At 58.4% G+C, this 26,317-nt stretch overlaps 1 protein-coding gene across 1 annotated transcript; it reads right to left on the bottom strand.

The window, feature by feature from the left end:
- Positions 1 to 1,946: 1,946 nt before the first annotated feature.
- On the bottom strand, positions 1,947 to 23,906 carry LOC122097244 (thrombospondin-2-like; the record flags this gene model as incomplete). The annotated part of the gene is made up of 12 exons (XM_042667732.1): positions 23,855 to 23,906; positions 22,114 to 22,670; positions 20,334 to 20,418; positions 16,267 to 16,463; positions 11,246 to 11,386; positions 10,613 to 10,709; positions 7,539 to 7,709; positions 6,879 to 7,055; positions 5,725 to 5,898; positions 3,207 to 3,334; positions 2,978 to 3,130; positions 1,947 to 2,165 (listed from the first exon to the last, which is right to left on the bottom strand). Coding segments are annotated over exons 1-12 (2,151 nt in total), but the record flags the coding sequence as incomplete, so codon positions are not given.
- Positions 23,907 to 26,317: the final 2,411 nt, after the last annotated feature.

Raw genomic sequence — 26,317 nt, forward strand, 5'->3', positions numbered from 1 at the left:
GAGGGGAGGGAGGGCTCAGTGGGGAGGAGGGGCTGCAGTGGTCTTGGGCTCAGTGGGGAGGAGGGGGCTGCAGTGGTCTTGGGCTCAGTGGGGAGGAGGGGGGCTGCAGTGGCCTTGGGCTCAGTGGGGAGGAGGGGGCTGCAGTGGTCTTGGGCTCAGTGGGGAGGAGGGGGCTGCAGTGGCCTTGGCTCAGTGGGGAGGAGGGGGCTGCAGTGGTCTTGGGCTCAGTGGGGAGGAGGGGGCTGCAGTGGTCTTGGGCTCAGTGGGGAGGGAGGGGGCTGCAGTGGTCTTGGGCTCAGTGGGGAGGAGGGGCTGCAGTGGTCTTGGGCTCAGTGGGGAGGAGGGGGCTGCAGTGGTCTTGGGCTCAGTGGGGAGGAGGGGCTGCAGTGGTCTTGGGCTCAGTGGGGAGGAGGGGGGCTGCAGTGGTCTCATGCTCAGTGGGGAGGAGGGGCTGCAGTGGTCTTGGGCTCAGTGGGGAGGAGGAGGCTGCAGTGGTCTTGGGCTCAGTGGGGAGGAGGGGGCTGCAGTGGCCTTGGGCTCAGTGGGGAGGAGGGGGGCTGCAGTGGCCTTGGGCTCAGTGGGGAGGAGGGGGCTGCAGTGGCCTTGGGCTCAGTGGGGAGGAGGGGGGCTGCAGTGGCCTTGGGCTCAGTGGGGAGGAGGGGGCTGCAGTGGTCTTGGGCTCAGTGGGGAGGAGGGGGCTGCAGTGGCCTTGGGCTCAGTGGGGAGGAGGGGGCTGCAGTGGCCTTGGGCTCAGTGGGGAGGAGGGGGCTACAGTGGTCTTGGGCTCAGTGGGGAGGAGGGGACTGCAGTGGCCTTGGGCTCAGTGGGGAGGAGGGGGCTGCAGTGGTCTTGGGCTCAGTGGGGAGGAGGGGGCTGCAGTGGCTTTGGGCTCAGTGGGGAGGAGGGGGCTGCAGGGTCCTCAGGCTCAGTGGGGAGGAGGGGGCTGCAGTGTCCTCATGCTCAGTGGGGGAGGAGGGGGCTGCAGTGGGGAGGAGGGGGCTGTAGTGGTCTTGGGCTCAGTGGGGAGGAGGGGGCTGCAGTGGTCTCTTGCTCAGTGGGGAGGAGGGGCTGCAGTGGCCTTGGGGCTCAGTGGGGAGGAGGGGGGCTGCAGTGGTCTTGGGCTCAGTGGGGAGGAGGGGGCTGTAGTGGTCTTGGGCTCAGTGGGGAGGAGGGGGCTGCAGTGGTCTTGGGCTCAGTGGGGAGGAGGGGGCTGTAGTGGTCTTGGGCTCAGTGGGGAGGAGGGGCTGCAGTGGTCTTGGGCTCAGTGGGGAGGAGGGGGCTGCAGTGGTCTTGGGCTCAGTGGGGAGGAGGGGGCTGTAGTGGTCTTGGGCTCAGTGGGGAGGAGGGGGCTGCAGTGGTCTTGGGCTCAGTGGGGAGGAGGGGGCTGTAGTGGTCTTGGGGCTCAGTGGGGAGGAGGGGCTGCAGTGGCTTTGGGCTCAGTGGGGAGGAGGGGACTGCAGTGGTCTTGGGCTCAGTGGGGAGGAGGGGCTGCAAGTGGTCTTGGGCTCAGTGGGGAGGAGGGGGCTGCAGTGGTCTTGGGTCAGTGGGGAGGAGGGGGCTGCAGTGGTCTTGGGCTCAGTGGGAGAGGAGGGGCTGCAGTGGTCTTGGGCTCAGTGGGGAGGTGGGGGGGGCTGCAGTGGTCTTGGGCTCAGTGGGGAGGAGGGGCTGCAGTGGTCTTGGGTTCAGTGGGGAGGAGGGGGCTGCAGTGGTCTTGGGCTCAGTGGGGAGGAGGGGCTGCAGTGGCTTTGGGCTCAGTGGGGAGGAGGAGGCTGCAGTGGCTTTGGGCTCAGTGGGGAGGAGGGGGCTGCAGTGGTCTTGGGCTCAGTGGGGAGGAGGGGGCTGCAGTGGTCTCATGCTCAGTGGGGAGGAGGGGGGCTGCAGTGGCCTTGGGCTCAGTGGGGAGGAGGGGGCTGGTGTGGTCTTGGGCTCAATGGGAGGAGCCTCACCTTGATGCAGTGGTAGGTAGCATTGGTGGCACACACCAGATTGCTGTTGGGCCAGCCGTCCAGGTCTGAGTCTTCCCCGCAGATGAGCCCATCGCCTGCATAGCCTGTCTGGCACTCACACTTGTACATAGGGTCACTGAAGTGGCCCAAGTAGATGCACTCTGCGTGTTTGTGGCAGCTGTGAGTCTTGTCCTTGCATGGATTTTCAGGCTCACACACCTACAGGACCAAGGGCCATGTGGGCCATCAACAGGCCCTGGTCAGGAAAGCCTAAGGCTATGGCTGGAGCCATTGGGTGTCCCACAAGCCCTTCCTGAGTGGACAGGGGCCATGGTGGCAGCCAGGGAGCAGGTATCAGGAGTTGGGCTAACTCTGGGCCTGGTCTGAGGCCTTTGCCAAGGCTCTGAGAAGTAGAGCATCCTTTCGAAGCCTGCTCCAGCTCGCATGGCCATCACGTTCTCCGTGTGGGTGGAGTATGTCCCTAGATAACTCAAGAACTGAATGTCTCCAGCCACGGCACACACCGAGAGCTTCACCCCAACCACACACAGAGGGCCATGGTATGTCCCTGGAGCTCTCTCCTCAGAAGTGGATTCATAATTGTAGACTTCAGTCTTTTGCCTTCTCTAGACTTCTCTCTGTTCTCTACCTCCCACCACAGGGAGCATGGTGAAGGGGCCCTCACTACATGCCAGGCCTATGGCCCTGGACTTCCCGGCTTCCAGAAGTAAGTCTCTCTTCTTTGTAATTGACCCAACCTTGAGCACCATGCTACAACAGATTAGACTAAGAGATCAACGTCCTATAAAAAAAGTTGTTCCTGATGCTCATGAATTCTTTGATCCAAAGCTTGGATTTGAATGCTCAGAGGAGTATCACCAAGTGAAAAGTCTTCTCTGGGGGAGATACACCCCAGAGCTCCCCTCAAATGCAGCTCCATTCTCTTATCCATAGCATCTCCATTTTCTCTGGACTTGCCTGATTTTCTTCAAAGCCTTTACCAACACACAGGAAAGGCCAGCCTCGCTTACCTGTTTTTCTGTCCTGGCAGCATCCAGGCCAACTCCAAAGGGCTGGCTTCCCTTGTAGCGTGGGGGACAGGGCAGGCAGTGGAAGCCAGGTAGGGTGTTGACGCAGCGGGAAACTTTGCTGGTAGAGAAGCAAATGTCTGTGACCACAGCACACTGCAAAGACAAGCAGATGGAAGTCACCAGGGGTCCCTTGTGGTGCACTGGGGCCCAGGGTGGAACAGAGACCTACCTCATCCAGGTCCTCACAGTGAGTGCCGTTGCCCAGGAAGCCCACAGGGCACGAGCCACAGGACCATGACCCATCAGCAAAGCTGGTGCACTCCGTGCCCGGAAAGCAAGGGTTGGACAAACAGCCATCTGCGTGGAGAAGCAAAACTAAGTACACCGCAGGTAGCACTGTCCTCACTCGGCACCCAGCGCTCAGCAGAAGGAAGCATGTCCCAGAACAGACGCCCTAAAGCTATGTGCTGGACATACTAGAATTATACACAATGCAGAAAGTGGACAGACATCTGTCCATCCCATCTGAGAATCGACAGTTACCCACCTCTCCTCCCAGAGAATACTGTTAAATGATAGAATGTAAATTGCAAGATCATGTGCACACTGTAATTCCTGACTTCACAATTTCCACACTGTTTATGTAAATATTCTCTGCTTTCACACACACACAGCAAGGAGGCAAAAATAATGCCATGTACACACAGAAAAGGTTTTCCTGTTTCTATTTCCCCAAATGTTAGACTTCATCAGAATAAAGGCTAGCAACTTTATCACAGGTATCAGCAGTTCGTGTACTCCTAACACATACCTGCAGTGAGTCCTGTGGCGTCCACCCTCCCATACACACACCTGCAGTGAGTCCTGTGACGTCCACCCTCCTGTGCACACCTGCAGTGTCCTGTGACGTCCACCATCCCATGCACACCTGCAGTGTCCTGTGATGTCCACCCTCGCGTGCACACCTGCAGTGTCCTGTGATGTCTACCCTCCCGTGCACACCTGCAGTGTCCTGTGACGTCCACCCTCCCCTGCACACACCTGCAGTGAATCCTGTGACATCCACCCTCCCATGCACACACCTGCAGTGAATCCTGTGACATCCACCCTCCCATGCATACCTGCAGTGTCCTGTGATGTCCACCCCTCCTGCACACACCTGCAGTGTCCTGTGACGTCCACCCTCCTGTGCACACCTGCAGTGTCCTGTGACGTCCACCCCTCCCATGCACACGTGCAGTGTCCTGTGACGTCCACCCCTCCTGCACACACCTGCAGTGTCCTGTGACGTCCACCCTCCTGTGCACACCTGCAGTGTCCTGTGATGTCCACCCTCCCATGCACACCTGCAGTGAGTCCTGTGGCGTCCACCCTCCCGTGCACACCTGCAGTGTCCTGTGACGTCCACCCCTCCTGCACACACTTGCAGTGTCCAGTGACGTCCACCCTCCCATGCACACCTGCAGTGTCCTGTGACGTCCACCCCTCCTGTACACACCTGCAGTGAGTCCTGTGACGTCCACCCTCCCGTGCACACCTGCAGTGTCCTGTGAGGTCCACCCCTCCTGTACACACCTGCAGTGAGTCCTGTGACGTCCACCCCTCCTGTACACACCTGCAGTGTCCTGTGACGTCCACCCTCCCGTACACACCTGCAGTGTCCTGTGACGTCCACCCTCCCGTGCACACCTGCAGTGTCCTGTGACGTCCACCCTCCCGTGCACACCTGCAGTGTCCTGTGAGGTCCACCCCTCCTGTACACACCTGCAGTGAGTCCTGTGACGTCCACCCCTCCTGTACACACCTGCAGTGTCCTGTGACGTCCACCCTCCTGTACACACCTGCAGTGTCCTGTGACGTCCACCCTCCCGTGCACACCTGCAGTGTCCTGTGACGTCCACCCTCCCGTGCACACCTGCAGTGAGTCCTGTGACGTCCACCCTCCTGCACACACCTGCAGTGTCCAGTGACGTCCACCCTCCCGTGCACACACCTGCAGTGTCCAGTGACGTCCACCCTCCTGTACACACCTGCAGTGTCCTGTGACGTCCACCCTCCCCTGCACACACCTGCAGTGTTCTGTGACGTCCACCCTCCCGTGCACACCTGCAGTGTCCTGTGACGTCCACCCTCCCGTGCACACCTGCAGTGTCCTGTGATGTCCACCCCTCCTGTACACACCTGCAGTGTCCTGTGACATCCACCCTCCTGTACACACCTGCAGTGTCCAGTGACGTCCACCCCTCCTGTACACACCTGCAGTGTCCTGTGACGTCCACCCCTCCTGTACACACCTGCAGTATCCTGTGACGTCTACCCTCCTGTACACACCTGCAGTGTCCAGTGACGTCCACCCTCCCGTGCACACCTGCAGTGTCCTGTGACGTCCACCCTCCCGTGCACACCTGCAGTGTCCTGTGACGTCCACCCTCCTGTACACACCTGCAGTGTCCTGTGACGTCCACCCTCCCGTGCACACCTGCAGTGAGTCCTGTGACGTCCACCCTCCCGTGCACACCTGCAGTGAGTCCTGTGACGTCCACCCCTCCTGTACACACCTGCAGTGTCCAGTGACGTCCACCCTCCTGTACACACCTGCAGTGTCCAGTGACGTCCACCCTCCCGTGAACACCTGCAGTGTCCTGTGACGTCCACCCTCCCGTGCACACCTGCAGTGTCCTGTGACGTCCACCCTCCCGTGCACATCTGCAGTGAGTCCTGTGGCGTCCACCCTCCCGTGCACACACCTATGGGGCAGCTCCTCTTGTTGCACATCTGGTGCTCCTTCAGGTCTCCCACGCAATCCTTCCCTCCGTGCTGGGGCTCGGGGCTGTTGCAGACCCTGGAACGCTCCCGGATTCCTCCCGCACAGGTGACTGTACAGGCTGACCATGGAGACCACGGGCTCCAGCGGCCATCAACTGTGGTGAGAACCAGGAGAGGGGACTGAGAGGACACAGGGGCACGGCCATCCAATCAGCTGACAGGAACCGGGGAACTGCAGAGTAAGGCATGAACCAGCCAGGAGATCCTGGTTTGTTCTCCTTCAACTGAGATCCAGGAAGAAAGGGAAACTGAGCTGTTGTGTCCCTTCGAAGTCGTGGTCACGATGGTATAGGTGACAGAACTTATTTGTTCTTCCAGAGGAAAATTCTCATCCCCTTTTCTGAGCAGAAGTACAGGATGGCCAGGAAGCCATGCACACTGGCCTTATCTCTGAACGCCACTGTGAGCCTGAGTCTCCCTGAACGCAGCAGCCATGCAGAGCAGACACACAAACCTGGCCTCTCCAGAGAGAGCCCGGGGCGCTGTAACCACAGCTGTGCCAGCTCACACACGGGCAAAGCCTGCTCTTCCCAGGCCCCTGTTCTGGCTCCTCAGGCTCTGAGTGCAGAGCCTCAGGCCTGGACTGCTCCAGGGCTGCTCAGAGAATGCTGCAATGGCCCTGGGTCACTGGGAACAGCAGCACCCCAGCCCGAGGCTGCTTCTGCATAGACCCCTGCGCTCCAGGCTTTCCCGCAGGAATGGGGGGGCCTGGCTGGCTCCAACTCCCTCCCGGTCCGCCCTTGGCCTCCCCGGCTACTGTGGCCCCGGGCGCAGTGCGGCCGGCTCCCCCCGGCCTCCCCGGATCCCCCGGCCTCCCCGGATCCCCCCCCACCCCGGCCTCCCCGGATCCCCCCCCACCCCGGCCTCCCCGGACCCCCCCCACCCCGGCCTCCCCGGACCCCCCCCCCCACCCCGGCCTCCCCGGATCCCCCCCACCCCGGCCTCCCCGGATCCCCCCCCACCCCGGCCTCCCCGGATCCCCCCCCCACCCTGCCTCTCCGGCTCCCCCGGCCTCCCCCCCTCCCCCGCCCCAGCCCGCCCGCTCTCGCCGCCCCGACCCGCACCAGGCGCTCACCGGGGCACGGGGCGGCCTCGCACGGTCTGGTCTCGCGGCCGCCGCCCCGGCAGCTCTTGCCGCCCATCTGCGGCGTGGGCGAGTTGCAGAGTCGGATGCGCGTGACGTTGCCCGCGCCGCAGGTCGCCGAGCACGAGGACCAGGGCGACCAGTGGCTCCAGCCGCCGTCCTGCCGGACTGGGGGGCAGAGGTCACGCGGGCGCTCGGCGGGGAGGGGAGGCTGACCCGAGGCCCGCGTGACCCCCGCCCCGCCCTGGGAGCCCGCGTGACCCATGACCTTCCCCCCCCCCCCCCCCCCCGCCCTGGGACCCCGCGTGACCCATGATCCCCCCCACCCTGGGACCCCGCCCCACCCCGCCCTGGGAGCCCGCGTGACCCCGCCCCCCGCCCTGGGACCCCGCGTGACCCATGATCCCCCCCACCCTGGGACCCCGCCCCACCCCGCCCTGGGAGCCCGCGTGACCCCGCCCCCCGCCCTGGGACCCCGCGTGACCCATGATCCCCCCCACCCTGGGACCCCGCCCCCCGCCCTGGGACCCCGCGTGACCCATGATCCCCCCCACCCTGGGACCCCGCGTGACCCATGATCCCCCCCACCCTGGGACCCCGCCCCACCCCGCCCTGGGAGCCCGCGTGACCCCGCCCCGCGCGCGCACTCACTGCGGGTGTCGCACTTGTCCAGTGCGCAGGCGCGCGTCTGGATGGAGGCGCCGCGGCAGGCGTGGCTGGTGACGTCACAGGAGCGGCCGCGCTGCTGCGTGCCCACGCCGCAGGTGACGGAGCACTGCGTCCACTCGGCCCACGGGGACCAGCCCGCCTCGGCCTCGCCGGCTGCGGGCGCGCGCGGCCGTCAGCCCGCCCGGCCGCTGCAGCCCCGCCTCGCGGCCCGTCCCCACCCGACGGCCCAGGTCCGCGTCCGCCAGGGCCGCAGACACGCGGGGCGGCCGCGCGGACTCCAGCGAGAAGCCCCACGCGCATGCGCCGAGAGGCGCGCTCGAGCTGGGAAGGGCGGGGGTGAGGGCGGGGGGGGGGGGGTGGAGGAGGGGGGAAGGACGAGAGGAGGGCGGGGGACGGGGAGGGCGGTGGGGAGGACGGAGGGGGGAGAGGATGAGGGCAGGATAGGAGGAGGACTGGGGGAGGATGTGGGGAGGACTGGGGGAGGACTGGGGGAGGACTGGGGGGAGGAGGATGGGAGGATGTGGGGAGGACTGGAGGAGGACTGGGGGAGGATGTGGGGAGGACTGGGGGGAGGATGTGGGGAGGATGTGGGGAGGACTGGGGGGAGGATGTGGGGAGGATGTGGGGAGGACTGGGGGGAGGATGTGGGGAGGATGTGGGGAGGACTGGGGGGAGGATGTGGGGAGGACTGGGGGAGGATGTGGGGAGGACTGGGGGAGGATGTGGGGAGGACTGGGGGAGGACTGGGGGAGGACTGGGGGGAGGATGTGGGGAGGAGGATGTGGGGAGGACTGGGGGAGGATGTGGGGAGGACGGGGAGGACTGGGGGAGGACTGGGGGGAGGATGTGGGGAGGAGGATGTGGGGAGGACTGGGGGGAGGACTGGAGGAGGACTGGGGGAGGATGTGGGGAGGACTGGGGGAGGACTGGGGGAGGACTGGGGGGAGGACTGGGGGGAGGAGGATGGGAGGATGTGGGGAGGACTGGAGGAGGACTGGGGGAGGATGTGGGGAGGACTGGGGGGAGGATGTGGGGAGGACTGGGGGGAGGATGTGGGGAGGACTGAGGGAGGATGTGGGGAGGATTGGGGGGAGGATGTGGGGAGGACTGGGGGGAGGATGTGGGGAGGACTGGGGGAGGATGTGGGGAGGATTGGGGGGAGGATGTGGGGAGGACTGGGGGGAGGATGTGGGGAGGACTGGGGGGAGGATGTGGGGAGGACTGGGGGGAGGATGTGGGGAGGACTGGAGGAGGACTGGGGGAGGATGTGGGGAGGACTGGGGGAGGACTGGGGGGAGGACTGGGGGGAGGAGGATGGGAGGATGTGGGGAGGACTGGGGGAGGACTGGGGGAGGATGTGGGGAGGACTGGGGGGAGGATGTGGGGAGGATGTGGGGAGGACTGGGGGGAGGATGTGGGGAGGACTGGGGGAGGATGTGGGGAGGATTGGGGGGAGGATGTGGGGGGGGAGGAGGATGGGAGGAGGACTGGGGGAGGACTGGGGGGAGGATGGGGGGAGGACTGGGGGGAGGATGTGGGGAGGAGGATGGGAGGAGGACTGGGGGAGGACTGGGGGGAGGATGGGGGGAGGAGGATGGGAGGAGGACTGGGGGGAGGATGTGGGGAGGAGGATGGGAGGAGGACTGGGGGAGGACTGGGGGGAGGATGGGGGGAGGATGGGGGGAGGAGGATGGGGGGGAGGACTGGGGGGAGGAGGATGGGAGGAGGACTGGGGGAGGATGTGGGGAGGAGGATGGGAGGAGGACTGCGGGTGGGGGAGGGGATGGGGGAGGGCGGGGGAGGGTCCAGGCTGAGTTCCAGGACTGGGATTGTGGACAGGTGCAGAGGATCAGGTCAAGGCCCAGCCAGGCAAAGGCCAGCAGAGAGCGGCCGCCACATGCTCAGGACACCCGTGACCGGGAGCCAGGCAGCTGCCCTGTGAGCTAAGCCTTGTACAGGGAAGTGCCCCGCAGTGTGCACACCAGAGTCACCAGCAGTATTCACACTGGACTCATCCAACGGTATTTACACAGGAGCCACCCACAGTATTCACACTGGACTCATCCAATGGTATTCACACTGGACTCACCAACAGTATCACACTGGGGTCACAGTGTTCACACTGGGTCACCAGCAGTATTCACTTGGGGTCAGGCATGACAACTGTTGCTGAAGGGCAGCTTGGGACAGGGCAGGGTGGATGACAAGGACACCGGTGCTCCCAGTGCAGGCTCAGCCAGTGTCTGAGGCCAGGGCAGAGCTGTTTTTGGAACCCCAGTCTCTGACTCTTGGAACACAGCTCTGTAACTTGGGGTGGCCTCTCCAGTTATTGCCTCTAGGCTGGGGATTAAGATTGTTCTCCACATGGTGACCAGTTAGCAACTGCATAGTGTTTGCATACACTTAGAGCCAACTGTGCCTCACATTCACGCCTGGTCCTCACACCCCTCACCGTGGGTCAGGGCTGTGTGCTGACTCACCATCCATACTCACACCCCTCACCGTGGGTCAGGGCTGTGTGCTGACTCACACCTGGTCCTCACACCCCTCACCGTGGGTCAGGGCTGTGTGCTGACTCACCATCCATACTCACACCCCTCACTGTGGGTCAGGGCTGTGTGCTGACTCACCATCCATACTCACACCCCTCACCGTGGGTCAGGGCTGTGTGCTGACTCACCATCCATACTCACACCCCTCACTGTGGGTCAGGGCTGTGTGCTGACTCACACCTGGTCCTCACACCCCTCACCGTGGGTCAGGGCTGTGTGCTGACTCACGCCTGGTCCTCACACCCCTCACTGTGGGTCAGGCCACTGGTCTCGGCAGGATCACTTGGCTCAACCTCCACGTCTGAAATGGCCTCTGATTCCTTGGCCTCGCACACAGTCCTCTGGCCCACCCTGGTTGGTCCCTGGCAGGCTCTTGATGTCCTACTCAGCCCCTTCCACTGCACACTTTGGGAGTCTGTGCCCCACCCTCCTCTTTTCAAACCAAGGAAGCACTCAGCAGACATAGTATCAGCATGCAGAGCCAACCAGTGGCAGCAGACTTACAGAGGGAGCAGGAGGGGCAGCATTCGCCGTCAATGAAGGATGGGTTGGCACAGTTTGCTGGTGGGCACGAGATTTGGTGGCAAATGGTTTTAAATTTCTGCAAGTAAAGAAATGCCTTCTTAGAACTCTTTAAAAGTCACAGGCCTGGGGACACGGCTGTGGCAGGGCTGTTCTTCCACAGAGCCAACCGGACAGTGCGTAGCATGCTCTTCTGTCCCCACTGCCACGGCTGGAGACTGCAGCGGAGGACCAGGGTGGAGGACGCGCTCTTCCCCTATCAGGTGTCTGAGACGGCCTCACAGAAGCTGAGCCTCCAGCAGACTAAAGGGTCTCACTAATTCTGATAATGACTCGTGTTTTCCCAGACGGGTCTGTGGCACAGCTGAGGGGGAAATCTGGGTGGCTTCTAGTGGTTTTCACTCCCTGAGGGTGTTGACCAAGTGACTCAACTCCTCCGAGATTACAAGAGACTGGCGTGAAGTCACCTAAAGCTCTCATCCTCACCCTTCCTTCTGAATCTGAACGCATTAAATACAGCACTGAGGGTGTGGGTCTCGTGCGGGAGGTTGTGTGCGTGCTCGACGGTGGTGAGCGATGAGACCCCTGGGTGGCGGTGGCTTCCTGTGGCCTCACCTTGCAGGTGCACGAAGTACAGCTGTCCATCACCCACGTTTCATTTTCTGCAAAGAACCGACCGTCCTGCAAGCAGCCTGATACGTTCCTGGTCTTCAGAGGGCCTCCGATGAGCTCCAAGAGAAACTGGTTATCGTCCGACTGGAAAGGAGGATAGAGGTTAGGTACAGACAAGAGAGCTCAGCACATTCACCCACATCTACAGGACAGACCTCAACACCTACACCTACAAGATTGATCCCGAACACCCACATCTACAGGATTGACCCTGAACACCCACACCTACAGGATAGACCTGAACACCCACATCTACAGGCCTGTCCCAGAACACCCACATCTACAGGACACCTGAACACCCACACCTACAGGCCTGTCCCACATCTACAGGACAGACCTGAACACCCACACCTACAGGACAGACCTGAACACATCTACAGGACACCTGAACACCCACATCTACAGGACACCTGAACACCCACACCTACAGGACAGACCTGAACACCCACATCTACAGGACAGACCTGAACACACACATCTACATGACAGACCTGAACACCCACATCTACAGGACAGACCTGAACACCCACATCTACAGGACAGACCTGAACACCACATCTACAGGACAGACCTGAACACCCACACCTACAGGACAGACCTGAACACCCACACCTACAGGACAGACCTGAACACCCACATCTACAGGACAGACCTGAACACACACATCTACATGACAGACCTGAACACCCACATCTACAGGACAGACCTGAACACCCACATCTACAGGACAGACCTGAACACCCACATCTACAGGACAGACCTGAACACCCATACCTACAGGACAGACCTGAACACCCACACCTACAGGACAGACCTGAACACACACATCTACAGGACAGACCTGAACACCCACATCTACAGGACAGACCTGAACACCCACACCTACAGGACAGACCTGAACACCCACACCTACAGGACACATGAACACCCACATCTACAGGACAGACCTGAACACCCACACCTACAGGACAGACCTGAACACCCACACCTACAGGACAGACCTGAATGCCCACATCTACAGCACAGACCTGAACACCCACACCTACAGGACACCTGAACACCCACACCTACAGGACAGACCCGAACACCCACACCTACAGGACAGACCTGAACACCCACACCTACAGGACAGACCTGAACGCCCACATCTACAGCACAGACCTGAACACCCACACCTACAGGACACCTGAACACCCACACCTACAGGACACCTGAACACCCACACCTACAGGACACCTGAACACCCACACCTACAGGACAGACCTGAACACCCATATCTACATGACACCTGAACACCCACATCTACAGGACACCTGAACACCCACATCTACAGAACACCTGAACACCCACACCTACAGGACACCTGAACACCCACACCTACAGGACACCTGAACACCCACATCTACAGGACACCTGAACACCCACACCTACAGGACACCTGAACACCCACACCTACAGGACAGACCTGAACACCCACATCTACAGGACAGACCTGAACACCCACATCTACAGGACACCTGAACACCCACACCTACAGGACAGACCTGAACACTCACACCTACAGGACACCTGAACACCCACACCTACAGGACAGACCTGAACACCCACACCTACAGGACACCTGAACACCCACACCTACAGGACACCTGAACACCCACACCTACAGGACAGACCTGAACACCCACATCTACAGGACACCTGAACACCCACATCTACAGGACAGAACTGAACACCCACATCTACAGCACAGACCTGAACACCCACACCTACAGGACACCTGAACACCCACACCTACAGGACACCTGAACACCCACACCTACAGGACACCTGAACACCCACACCTACAGGACAGACCTGAACACACACACCTACAGGACAGACCTGAACACCCACACCTACAGGACACCTGAACACCCACACCTACAGGACAGACCTGAACGCCCACATCTACAGGACAGACCTGAACGCCCACACCTACAGGACAGACCTGAACGCCCACATCTACATGACAGACCTGAACACCCACATCTACAGGACAGACCTGAACACCCACACCTACAGGACACCTGAACACCCACACCTACAGGACACCTGAACACCCACACCTACAGGACACCTGAACACCCACACCTACAGGACACCTGAACACCCACACCTACAGGACAGACCTGAACACCCACACCTACAGGACAGACCTGAACACCCACATCTACAGGACAGACCTGAACACCCACATCTACAGGACAGACCTGAACACCCACACCTACAGGACAGACCTGAACACTCACACCTACAGGACACCTGAACACCCACACCTACAGGACAGACCTGAACACCCACATCTACAGGACACCTGAACACCCATACCTACAGGACACCTGAACACCCACACCTACAGGACAGACCTGAACACCCACACCTACAGGACAGACCTGAACACCCACATCTGTAGGACACCTGAACACCCACATCTACAGGACAGACCTGAACACCCACATCTACAGCACAGACCTGAACACCCACATCTACAGGACAGACCTGAACACTCACACCTACAGGACACCTGAACACCCACACCTACAGGACAGACCTGAACGCCCACATCTACAGGACAGGCCTGAACGCCCACACCTACAGGACACCTGAACACCCACACCTACAGGACACCTGAACACCCACACCTACAGGACACCTGAACACCCACACCTACAGGACAGACCTGAACACCCACACCTACAGGACAGACCTGAACACCCACATCTACAGGACAGACCTGAACACCCACACCTACAGGACAGACCTGAACACTCACACCTACAGGACACCTGAACACCCACACCTACAGGACAGACCTGAACACCCACATCTACAGGACACCTGAACACCCATACCTACAGGACACCTGAACACCCACACCTACAGGACAGACCTGAACACCCACACCTACAGGACAGACCTGAACACCCACATCTGTAGGACACCTGAACACCCACATCTACAGGACAGACCTGAACACCCACATCTACAGCACAGACCTGAACACCCACATCTACAGCACAGACCTGAACACTCACACCTACAGGACACCTGAACACCCACACCTACAGGACAGACCTGAACACCCACACCTACAGGACAGACCTGAACACCCACATCTACAGGACAGACCTGAACACCCACATCTACAGGGCAGACCTGAACACCTACACCTACAGGACAGACCTTAACACCCACACCTACAGGACAGACCTGAACGCCCACACCTACAGGCCTGTCCCAGAACACCCATGCCTGCAGTACAGACCCTGGATACGCATACCAAGCGGCTCCTTGCACATGGGGACAGGGGCAGTCTACACTACTTCCACGGGCTTCCAGCCAGGCTCAGCACCAGGTCACAGAGATGCTGACAGGCGCTTGCTCCCTGTGTCCCCTCACTCATGTTCTTCTGACACCTTCTGCTAGGGTTCCTCTTGGGTGAGCCACCACCTTTCCACTGTGGATCTATGCCACCTACGGCCAGGGCCGCGCCCTGCTTTCTGTTCTCCCTGAGGCTGGCCTGGGCACCGGCAGGACTGTCCTCCCCTGCCACGTCCCCTGGGAAGACGCAGAAGTCACCAAGACAGCCTGATGGCAGCTCCTGCCTACAGACTAGCAATGCGTCTCAGATCTTTGGCCTGCTCCTCACAACACCCATCCTCCCAACAGAGCATCTTCCTCTGAGTGGACATGTTTGAAATTTTCTGGGTGGGGAGGGACTTCCCCCCAAAATAACCATTTTGAAGAATGTGCATGATGCTGTTGTGTTGTGTTTGACTCCTGTGTGTCTCCAGTCCTCACTCTGGTGAGTGTGATGCTGTTGTGTTGTGTTTGACCCGTGTGTCTCCAGTCCTCACTCTGGTGAGTGTGATCCTGTTGTGTTGTGTTTGACCCCTGTGTGTCTCCAGTCCTCACTCTGGTGAGCGTGATGCTGTTGTGTTTGACCCCTGTGTCTCCAGTCCTCACTCTGGTGAGTGTGATGCTGTTGTGTTGTGTTTGACCCCTGTGTGTCTCCAGTCCTCACTCTGGTGAGTGTGATGCTGTTGTGTTGTGTTTGACTCCTGTGTGTCTCCAGTCCTCACTCTGGTGAGTGTGATGCTGTTGTGTTGTGTTTGACCCGTGTGTCTCCAGTCCTCACTCTGGTGAGTGTGATGCTGTTGTGTTTGACCCGTGTGTCTCCAGTCCTCACTCTGGTGAGTGTGATGCTGTTGTGTTTGACCCGTGTCTCCAGTCCTCACTCTGGTGAGTGTGATGCTGTTGTGTTGTGTTTGACCCCTGAGTGTCTCCAGTCCTCACTCTGGTGAGTGTGATGCTGTTGTGTTGTGTTTGACCCCTGTGTGTCTTCAGTCCTCACTCTGGTGTGTGTGATGCTGTTGTGTTGTGTTTGACCCCTGTGTGTCTCCAGTCCTCACTCTGGTGAGTGTGATGCTGTTGTGTTGTGTTTGACCCCTGTGTCTCCAGTCCTCACTCTGGTGAGCGTGATGCTGTTGTGTTTGACCCCTGTGTCTCCAGTCCTCACTCTGGTGAGTGTGTGATGCTGTTGTGTTGTGTTTGACCCCTGTGTGTCTCCAGTCCTCACTCTGGTGAGTGTGATGCTGTTGTGTTGTGTTTGACCCCTGTGTGTCTCCAGTCCTCACTCTGGTGAGTGTGATGCTGTTGTGTTGTGTTTGACCCCTGTTTCTCCAGTCCTCACTCTGGTGAGTGTGATGCTGTTGTGTTTGACCCCTGTGTGTCTCCAGTCCTCACTCTGGTGTGTACAAAGCCAGTACCCTGATGGTCTGACCCAGCCTTCCCCTTGGTGGTGGTGTCTTCAGTGGATTTTGCCCCAGACCAGTGGACAGTTAGACATCCCAAGGACAGGCTTCCTGGGCAGCCAGCGACTGTCCCCCTGACCTCCGGCCCCAGCCCCTCTCCCTGGCACCTACCACTCTCTCCAGGTTCTTGCTGAGCTGGTTCACCATCAGACGCAGCCCAGACAGCTCGCTCATCATGTTGCTCAGCTCCTCACAGGAGTGTGTGCACACGTCAGGCCTCTTCTGCACGCCGTGGCCCACAAAGTCCGTGGTGAGGTGAGGGCTCAGGTGCAGTGTCTCCGTGTGCTCATGGATGGCGTTGGCTTCAGCTGAGGGGAAGCCCGGGAGGTTAGCGGGGCGCTGGCCCTGCAGCTGAGGGGGAGCCCGGGAGGTTAGCGGGGCGCTGGCCCTGCAGGGCCGGCCTGCAGCTGAGGGGAAGCCCGGGAGGTTAGCAGGACACTGGCCCTGCAGGGCGGCCTGCAGCTGAGGGGGAGCCCAGGAGGTTAGCGGGGCGCTGGCCCTGCAGGGCCGGCCTGCAGCTGAGGGGAAGCCCGGGAGGTTAGCAAGGTGCTGGCCCTGCAGCCTGGGAGGTTAGCGGGGCGCTGGCCCTGCAGCCTGGGAGGTTAGTGGGGCGCTGGCCCTGCAGGGCCGGCCTGCAGCTGAGGGGAAGCCCGGGAGGTTAGCGAGGTGCTGGCCCTGCAGCCTGGGAGGTTAGCGGGGCGCTGGCCCTGCAACCTGGGAGGTTAGCGGGGCGCTGGCCCTGCAGCCTGGGAGGTTAGCGGGGCGCTGGCCCTGCAGGGCCGGCCTGCAGCTCACGGCGGGAACCTGCTCAGGGCTGCTCTGCACAGCTCCCGAGAGGCTTCTGGCTAGGCTGTTCCCAAGAACAGGAAGAGCGTGGTACCACTTCCAATTAAGACCCACGCCGAACAAAAGGTTTCAGCCCCATTTCCTAGCATCACTCTCAGTGTTTGGAAAGTCCAGTGCAAAGCAGAGGCTAAGCTCAAGGATGCAGAGATGCAGAGCTTATGGGAAAGGTAAACTCCTATAAATTCCAATCGCACGTCACACGTCTCTGTCACGCTGAGCTACAACAGTTCCCTACGTACTCAATGTGGATCGCCTGCAATTCCATCTGCCCACTACAAGCCCCAAGCCCTCAGAGCCCTCCTCTCCCCTCTTCTGTCCATTCACCCTGACTGGGGCTCCTTTTCTGAACTTGGCATTAAACCAAACATCTGTTTTCTTGCCAAACACAGACACCCCCAGAGCTGCCTCTTTTCTCTGACTTCAGTGGTGGGTCTGCCAGCTAGTTCCTCCCCAAGCAGAGTAGATGAACCCCTTGGAGTCCAGGCCCAGTACAGGGACTCTGCCTCTAACTGACAGTGAAACTGTGCAAACTTTCTACAGCCCTGGTGCCAGGATGCATATGAGTGGGACCATAACTCACAAGTAGATTTGGAGTCAAGTCAAGACACAGAGCCACCCTCTGTCAAGCAGGAGCCCATGACATCTGTTCAGCCCTGGCTTCACACACGCACACTTTTCCTCTCTCTCCCTCTCCTTTCTCCCCACTCTCTCTCTCTCTCTCTCTCGAGTGGCAAGTATTCGCCATGCCCTGTCCTCTCCTGTTGGGACACCCCCTGCTGAGGTATTGTGTGTGCAGGCTACTCTCTGCTAGGCATTGCCTCAGTGAGCTTCAGGTTCAAAGCCCCTGCCCTTCAACTTCAACTCATCATGCTTCTGCCAGCATAAATGTATTTGTAACTCAGTAGACAGAAACACAAGCCTGAAGAGACTGGATTTTGCTCTACATTGACTTTTATTTTTTAACCCCATTACTTATCCACGATGGTTATTTTTCTGTTCGTTAAAAAGAATGTGCTCTGCGTCTGACTGTTCTGAGGTGAGCCTGCCCGGCAGCCCCTCCCACCCCCCTCAGGCCTCACCATCATAGCATTGGAGCTGCTTGGCATCTCCACAGAGTGCACTCACAGTTCCCAAACACATAAAAGATCTGTATTTACCAAGCACCAACTCAGGAACTGGCATTCTCTATAAAATCAGATTTCTTTAACTCCCACAAAGCCAGTGGAGAAGAGCTGACGCTGGCAGAGAACGGGGGTATGCTGGCCTATGCTTTCAGCTAGCCCTTACACATGCATACGCCCTCCCGACACCGTGACAGTGCTGTTCAGAGCACACCCCTCCCGACACCGTGACAGTGCTGTTCAGAGCACACCCCTCCCGACACCGTGACGGTGCTGTTCAGAGCACACCCCTCCCGACACCGTGAACAGTGCTGTTCAGAACACACCCCTCCCGACACCATGACAGTGCTGTTCAGAACACACCCCTCCCGACACCGTGAACAGTGCTGTTCAGAGCACACCCCTCCCGACACCGTGACAGTGCTGTTCAGAACACACCCCTCCCGACACCGTGACGGTGCTGTTCAGAGCACACCCCTCCCGACACCATGACAGTGCTGTTCAGAGCACACCCCTCCCGACACCGTGACGGTGCTGTTCAGAGCACACCCCTCCCGACACCGTGACGGTGCTGTTCAGAGCACACCCCTCCCGACACCGTGACGGTGCTGTTCACAGCACACCCCTCCCGACACCATGACAGTGCTGTTCAGAACATACCTCTCCCGACACCATGACAGTGCTGTTCAGAGCACACCCCTCCCGACTCCGTGACAGTGCTGTTCAGAGCACACCCCTCCCGACACCATGACAGTGCTGTTCAGAGCACACCCCTCCCGACACCGTGACGGTGCTGTTCAGAGCACACCTCTCCCGACACCGTGACGGTGCTGTTCAGAGCACACCCCTCCCGACACCGTGATGGTGCTGTTCAGAGCACACCTCTCCCGACACCGTGACGGTGCTGTTCAGAGCACACCCCTCCCGACACCGTGATGGTGCTGTTCAGAGCACACCCCTCCCGACACCGTGATGGTGCTGTTCAGAGCACACCCCTCCCGACACCGTGACGGTGCTGTTCAGAGCACACCCCTCCCGACACCGTGACGGTGCTGTTCAGAGCACACCCCTCCCGACACCGTGACGGTGCTGTTCAGAGCACACCCCTCCCGACACCGTGATGGTGCTGTTCAGAGCACACCCCTCCCGACACCGTGACGGTGCTGTTCAGAGCACACCCCTCCCGACACCGTGACGGTGCTGTTCAGAACACACCCCTCCCGACACCGTGACGGTGCTGTTCAGAGCACACCCCTCCCGACACCGTGACGGTGCTGTTCAGAACACATCCCTCCCGACACCGTGACGGTGCTGTTCAGAGCACACCCCTCCCGACACCGTGAATAGTGCTGTTCAGAGAACACCCCTCCTGACACTGTGAACAGTGCTGTTCAGAGAACACCCCTCCTGACACTGTGAACAGTGCTGTTCAGAGCACACCCCTCCCGACACCGACACTGTGAACAGTGCTGTTCAGAACACACCCCCTCCAGACACCGTGAACAGTGCTGTTCAGAACTCACCCCTCCTGACACCGTGAATAGTGCTGTTCAGAGCACACCCCTCCTGACACTGTGACAGTGCTGTTCAGAGCACACCCCATCCAGACACCATGAACAGTGCTGTTCAGAGCACACCCCCTCCTGACACTGTGACAGTGCTGTTCAGAGCACACCCCTCCCGACACCGACACTGTGAACAGTGCTGTTCAGAACACACCCCCTCCAGACACCGTGAACAGTGCTGTTCAGAACTCACCCCCTCCTGACACTGTGACAGTGCTGTTCAGAGCACACCCCATCCAGACACCGTGAACAGTGCTGTTCAGAGCACACCCCTCCCGACACCGTGAATGGTGCTGTTCAGAGCACACCCCTCCTGACACCATGAACGGTGCTGTTCAGAGCACACCCCTCCCGACACTGTGAACAGTGCTGTTCACAGCACACCCCCTCCTGACACCGTGACAGTGCTGTTCACAGCACACCTCTCCCGACACCGTGAACAGTGCTGTTCAGAGCACACCCCCTCCTGACACTGTGAACAGTGCTGTTCAGAGCACACCTCTCCCGACACCGTGAACAGTGCTGTTCACAGCACACCTCTCCTGACACCGTGAATGGTGCTGTTCAGAGCACACCCCCTCCTGACACCGTGACAGTGCTGTTCACAGCACACCCCTCCCGACACCGTGAATGGTGCTACACCTACCTTCTGGGCCTTGACGGCAGCCTTTCTTGCGTAGAACATCTTCCACGGAGTTCTCAAACACTAAGTAGACATTCTGCAGCAAGCCCTGTGGAAACATGAGGAACAGCGTGGGATGCAAAGAGAATGGACACTGGTAGCTCCAGGGGCGGGGTCCTTCCACAGAATGTTTTCTCCTCTGCACAAATACTTAGAAAGTTAGAAATCGGCCTATCACCAGCTTCCCTTTTATCGCTACCTTAGAAACTGGATTATAGAGATGAGACCAAAGTGGAAGTGGCAGGTGAAGTTTGCTAACTAGGAAGTCAGGTGTGCAGGTGAGGCACAGGAGGCCGAGGGGCTGTGGACTCCATCTGCTGAGCATGCTCACACTGACACACTGGGGTTCCCTCCAGGGCCTCACGTGTGCTGGTGTGTAGCACAGGGTAGATTCTGGGTCTGCAAGGCAGCCCTCCATACCGTAGAGACGTGGCTCCTGCAGCCACATGGCCACAGGAGGGCCCTCCACTGTGCCCGGTCACCCAGTAACACAGCACGCAGCCTTTTGTGCAAGCAGCAGCTTTAACATGCATGCATGTCTAGAGGGGATGCACACATTGCCTCCCACCTACACTGGCTCACACACATGACAAATTCTTCTAGTTAAACAGGACTGCAAGCCTGCTGTGCATTCAGCTCACTTCAACTGCAGAATGCAGCACACTGTCCTTTCTCCCCTAGTGACAGAAGATGGGCTGGGAGATGGATGTGCCACTGCTCAGTACCTGATGGAGGGTCAGACACTAACCGGGCAGCTTGCAAGAGACCCACAGTGAGAATCCAGTCTGGTCTCCACCGAGTGTCTGACTTTCCCAGCATCCAGGGGAAGGAACCTAAGGGAGCCACCAGAACCAGTTCCTCTGCACAGACACCTCAAATGCTCGTGGCTTTGTGTAGCCCTGCTCCAGACTTCCTAGCAGGGCAGATACATAGCTATTCTCCCACAAATCCAGAAAGACAGTTTCTAACTAGCTCGCTTTTCAATCCATCGCCAAAGCAAAGACTGGAGAATGGCTTCAGCCCTAACAGAATCATTCCAGGATTGTCAGGGCATGTGCGGCGGGGTCAGGCCGCTGGATTCTGACCAGCCCTCAGTCCCATCACTCACTGACCTTGTACTGGCAAGCAACCCGTGACTGCTGCCCTGCTCTGCCCAGGTTAGGGTGTGCCAGCTGTGTGTGTGTGTGCGTGCGTGTGTGGAGGGTTGAGGGCATGTGGGGAAGGTCTGTGCTCTGCGTGCAGTGTGCAAGGTTGTGCGCGAGTGTCCATGAATGCACATGACTTATCTGTCTGACTGCTGATGGGTGGTACTCGTGCATAGGTGGCCCAGTATGTCTGCATGCTGCGTACATGTGCAAGTGTGTGTGGTGCATGTGTACACCTGTGTACACATGTGAGCATGCATGTGTACTCGTATGGAGTGTTGTACAAGTGTGTGCTTATGTGAGATGCATATATACCTCTGTTCATGGTAGTTAGTGTTTGTATATGTGCATGCAGGTAAATGCAAAATGTGTGTGCACAATGGTGCAAGCATGTGTGCAAGTGTGGTATCCAGTGTGTTTGCCTGTGTGGAGTGTTTTCACGCACATGGAGATGTAGCATGTTTGTGAGCACATGTGTGAGTGTGAGCAGAAGGGACCCTTGTGCACGCAGGTATGTGTTGTGTGCCATGCTGTGTGCTGCTCCAGCCCATTAGCTGACATAGCTTCGTCAACGGCTGCCACCCAAGCTGCATACACACCCTGAAGTGGCTCTCTCGGGAGGCTCCTCTGGCCACGTACATCCTGCTCCTGTCCACAGTCAGCTGCTCATAAAAGGGCTCGTCCAGGGTGAAGCTGTCGATGAGGTCACAGCCCACATACAAGCTGTAGGTCTCCCCGGCCACCTGAACAGTGACATTCTTCCACTGGGAGTCGGCCAGGCCCACGTCCTCCAGCGAGACCATGTGCCGCGCACCCTCTACCCAGTAGGCAAGGTCCAGGGTGTCTCTTGGGCCATTGGAGATGATCTCAAACTGCCTCTGGGAGGCACCAGGGCCCTCCAGAGCCAGCAGCGTTCCCTGGGACTTCCGGTCCTGCTTCAGCTGGGCCATGAGGAAGAAACCATCCTTCTGCCGCATGACCTTAACAATCCTGCCAAGGTCGTCTGAGTTCACCGGGGGGATGTAGTCAAAGCGGACAAAGCGGTAAGCCGGGACACCGGGGTCAGGCCCTCGGAACTGCTTGGCTCCGATGGTCTTCCGGTTTATGTTGCTGAGGCTGAAGAGGTCGAAGGTAGTATCTGCATGCTGGTCACCGGCTGCCGAAGGGAAGCGCAGGGCTGAGTCACCCACAGCAGGGGCTGGACTGGCCGGGCTCCGCGGACAAGCCACAGGCTAGAGCCATGCAGCCCGGGTGGGCACCAGGCACGTGTCATGCTTCCCCTCCATCACGGACACCGAGCCTGCCGCAGCCCATCTCCCATTCAGGGCTTTGTGGAAGCCTGCACCACGTGATTGTGGGGCTACATCCTGATCCCAGAGGCTGAATTACCGTCCCTCACCTAGACACACTGGCCAGCCCATCCTCCCACCGGCCCACCTGCTGCTGCAGACCAGCGAGCCCAGCTCAGGGCAGCATCCTCCTCCCAGCACGTGACCGCTGGAGCCGTGCCAGGAGGAAGAGGGTCTTGAACCTCTCTGGGGATGGGCTTCTGATTGCACTAAGTGACATGGCTGCTTCTTGTGGGACATTCTGCCTTACACAAAGGGTACTGTCGCACCTTATTTTTTTTTAATAAAAATGTGATCTCCAAACTCGACTGCACTGTGTGGTTAAAACTCTCAGACAATGGGCTCTTGAGTCCACAAGTGAATGGTTTAAGTCACCATACAACAGCTCAAAGGAAAGCATCGGCTCTCACCAATATTGTAACAATTTAAATAATCCAAAAGAATAATCCATAAAGATGAAAACATCATAATACACAGTTGATGACAGAACTGTGAACTCTACAATCTTAACAGACATATTGACAGTAGTATACATAATTCAAATAATTTAACCCTTTGTCTACTGCTACAAAAAGTATCAGTCTCAGTTTTGCAACTTATTTATTTACAACACTGTTCCTGCCAATAGTCACACAGTAACAGTGAAGCAGAAATCTGAGAAAAAATTGCTCCACTAACATTAGGGCTTATCTGTGATGGGAAATCACAGAGTCCTTAAGATTATGTTGGAGAAAATAAATGTCTGGGAAAGTATTTACTAGAAACATTTTAGCAGGAAGGAAGTGGGGAGAAACAAAGATACAAAACAAAATCTTCACAGTTTTGAAGCGCTGCTTGTAGATGAAGGCTGTCCGGTGCGGAGGGAAAGCCTGGGTTCCGGGGGATTTGGTATGAAACCTGGCCTTTCCTAACAGAACTCATTTCCTAGCAGCTGGTGTCTGGCCTGCAGCTAAGCCCTGTCCATGGCAGAGCCCACGCTGTCCACACTCACCCAGAGCCCATGGCCACGCCCACAAGGCCAGCAGGACCAGCCTCCAGAGCATCCTGCCGCCTGCTGCGACTCCTAGGAGAAAAACCAGCCCTCATTAGTGAAGTGCACACAGCTGCAGCTCTGACTGTGGGCTAGGCTGCTTGCCCACGTGATCTCTCCAAAGCACTGTGTATGGAAAAACCAAAAGCAAACATCCTTGTGTGAAGTTGAAGCTCTGCTTTGCTGTTAGGGTCTCACAGCTGCTAGTGCTGCATGCACTGGCGTTCCCGATACTCCTGCAGTGGAAGCCTCAGAACAACCCATGAACAACCGCCATGAACGTGCCCACAGAGGAGAGGGCAGCTGCTGGCCGGCCCTCATTAATCCAGTTACAAGCTGTAGCCAGGGCTTAGCTCCAGAAGCTTGCATTCAGAAAAACTTCAGCGTGGTGAAAATAATCTGTGAAGGCATCTGGCCAATGTCCAAGGGGAAAAAAAAAACAGTTATGCATAATTTAAATAGAATCAGGATCAACTGCATTTCAAAGTTGGAAACAGACTTAGTGTATCACTCTTAGGAGAAACAGAAGATTTCACTTAGCAACGATTCTTACCCTACTTTCTATTTTCCTGCAGGCCTGTTTTTCCATTCTCTGGGATTCTAAATTGGCATGGCTTACCAGACACTGGACCAGAAGTCAGGAGACCTGGAGCGCAGCCTGGCTCCACTGTTAACTGTCTCAACTCCTCTTCCTGGTGAGGAGGCGCAGGGCTGTGGTGGTGTCCTGAGTCCCTCACACCCCAACGGGTGTGAAACCTACCGCTCTGATCCCAACCCCTCCCCTGTTTAGACCACCATGCTGATTGAATTCTCATTGTTAAGGAAATCCAAGAATCTGCCTCTAGAAAGACTTGGCAAGGTAAAATGGCCTTCCAGGTTCAAGGGCCGTCCTATGGAGGGCAATGCTCAGTGGGCTCACAGGTCTCCTCCGGAGGCCAGCGGCCACGTGGGGCTTCCACGGTGGCTTTGCCACCGGATGCCTGGTTTTCAGCTGTCACGTGGCAGGTGGAAGGACTGTAGCTCTGAACTACAGCCTGGCGTGACTGGGCTCCAGCTTTGCTACCCAGATGGCTTCTTTATGCTCTCTGGCTCCGTTTCCTCATCCCTCCATGGAAAACAGCTCTCTACAGCATGTGCTGGCTGGGTTGTTATGGAGTTACAGCAAGCAGATTAGATGGCCCTCAAGCACTTTTTAGCAAGCTGGATCCTGAGCTGTTCCTGCCTGAAGTCTGGGGCTCCTGGTGGCTTCTGCCCACAGTGACAGCGCAGAGCTCCCTGAGCCCTGCCGCATACCCAGAACAGTGCCGGTGCACAGAGTGTGTTCCCGGGGCTGGTGTTCCCGGGCAATCGTGGTGTGGAGGTTTCCTAGCCATTCCTGCCGCCTGTCCCCTCGCACAGCACAGCTGGCCCCACCCCAAAGTGCAAACTGCACGGCACAGGTGAACAGCCGCACCAGCACCGGCTGACATGCTGAACTGGGCAAAATCCGTCCCAAACAGAGCGTCACACGCACCAGTGGCACCAATCCCACCTCACCTCGGGGGCGAGTCACAGCGCACAAGCACACGGGAGGGATGGCGTCCTGGTGTGAAAGCCTGCGGCTCTGGTGACCCGACAATGCAACTGCATCACAGTTCCACAGACAAACTCACTCCCATCCCTGAGCCTCCTTCCTTCCACATAGCCATGCTAGATGTTAGATTTTTTTTCTAACTCCTTCTTGAAGCAGACTGCAACTGAACTTGATGAAGGTTCTATGAATTCTTCTAAAATGAGTATCAAATTGGGAAAAGTGACTGCAATGCGTCCATCAGGCCCGTGTGACCAGCTCGGCTCCCAGGACCAGTGCCGCTGCCTCCCCTGTCTCCAGCTGACCTGTCCTCCAGCTGCCCGAAAAGCTGCCAGCCCATTTCATACACACCCTTTCCCCAGACTTCAAAACGGCAGTGTGATGCTCTCCACAGACTACCTGTGACAGCAAGACCTGCGCAGTTGTTGGTGAGATAAGAGTTAGACTCTATAATGACTTCATATTCACGCTTCTGGAAACTGTTTGCAATGCCTTTCTTGTGGCTCCTCTCCAGTAACAAAGTCCCGGTGTGGAAACTTACTCCGGATCTGAATCCGAAGCTCCGCATGGCCCAGGCAGCACACAGATGAAAGCAGCAGAACCTGGGCAGGGGCCAGAGCCGACGGGGTCCAGCAGGACCCTGCAAGCCAGACCTCAAAGTCAGGTCTCCAATCAATTAACACGATGCATTTGAGAAAGGGCTGCTGCCGGGGCAGGATGGGAAGGGGTATGCCCACCACTGCAACTCAGGAGCCTGTCTTGCATATGTTTCTGCTCTCCTACCGGACATCAAGAGCCTTTTCTGAAAGCTACAGCCCAAAGAAATAACTAAGTGAATAAATGGTGCACAGTAC

Source organism: Dipodomys spectabilis, unplaced genomic scaffold, assembly GCF_019054845.1.
Source record: "Dipodomys spectabilis isolate Male_0828 unplaced genomic scaffold, ASM1905484v1 ptg000419l, whole genome shotgun sequence".
NCBI lineage: Eukaryota > Metazoa > Chordata > Mammalia > Rodentia > Heteromyidae > Dipodomys > Dipodomys spectabilis.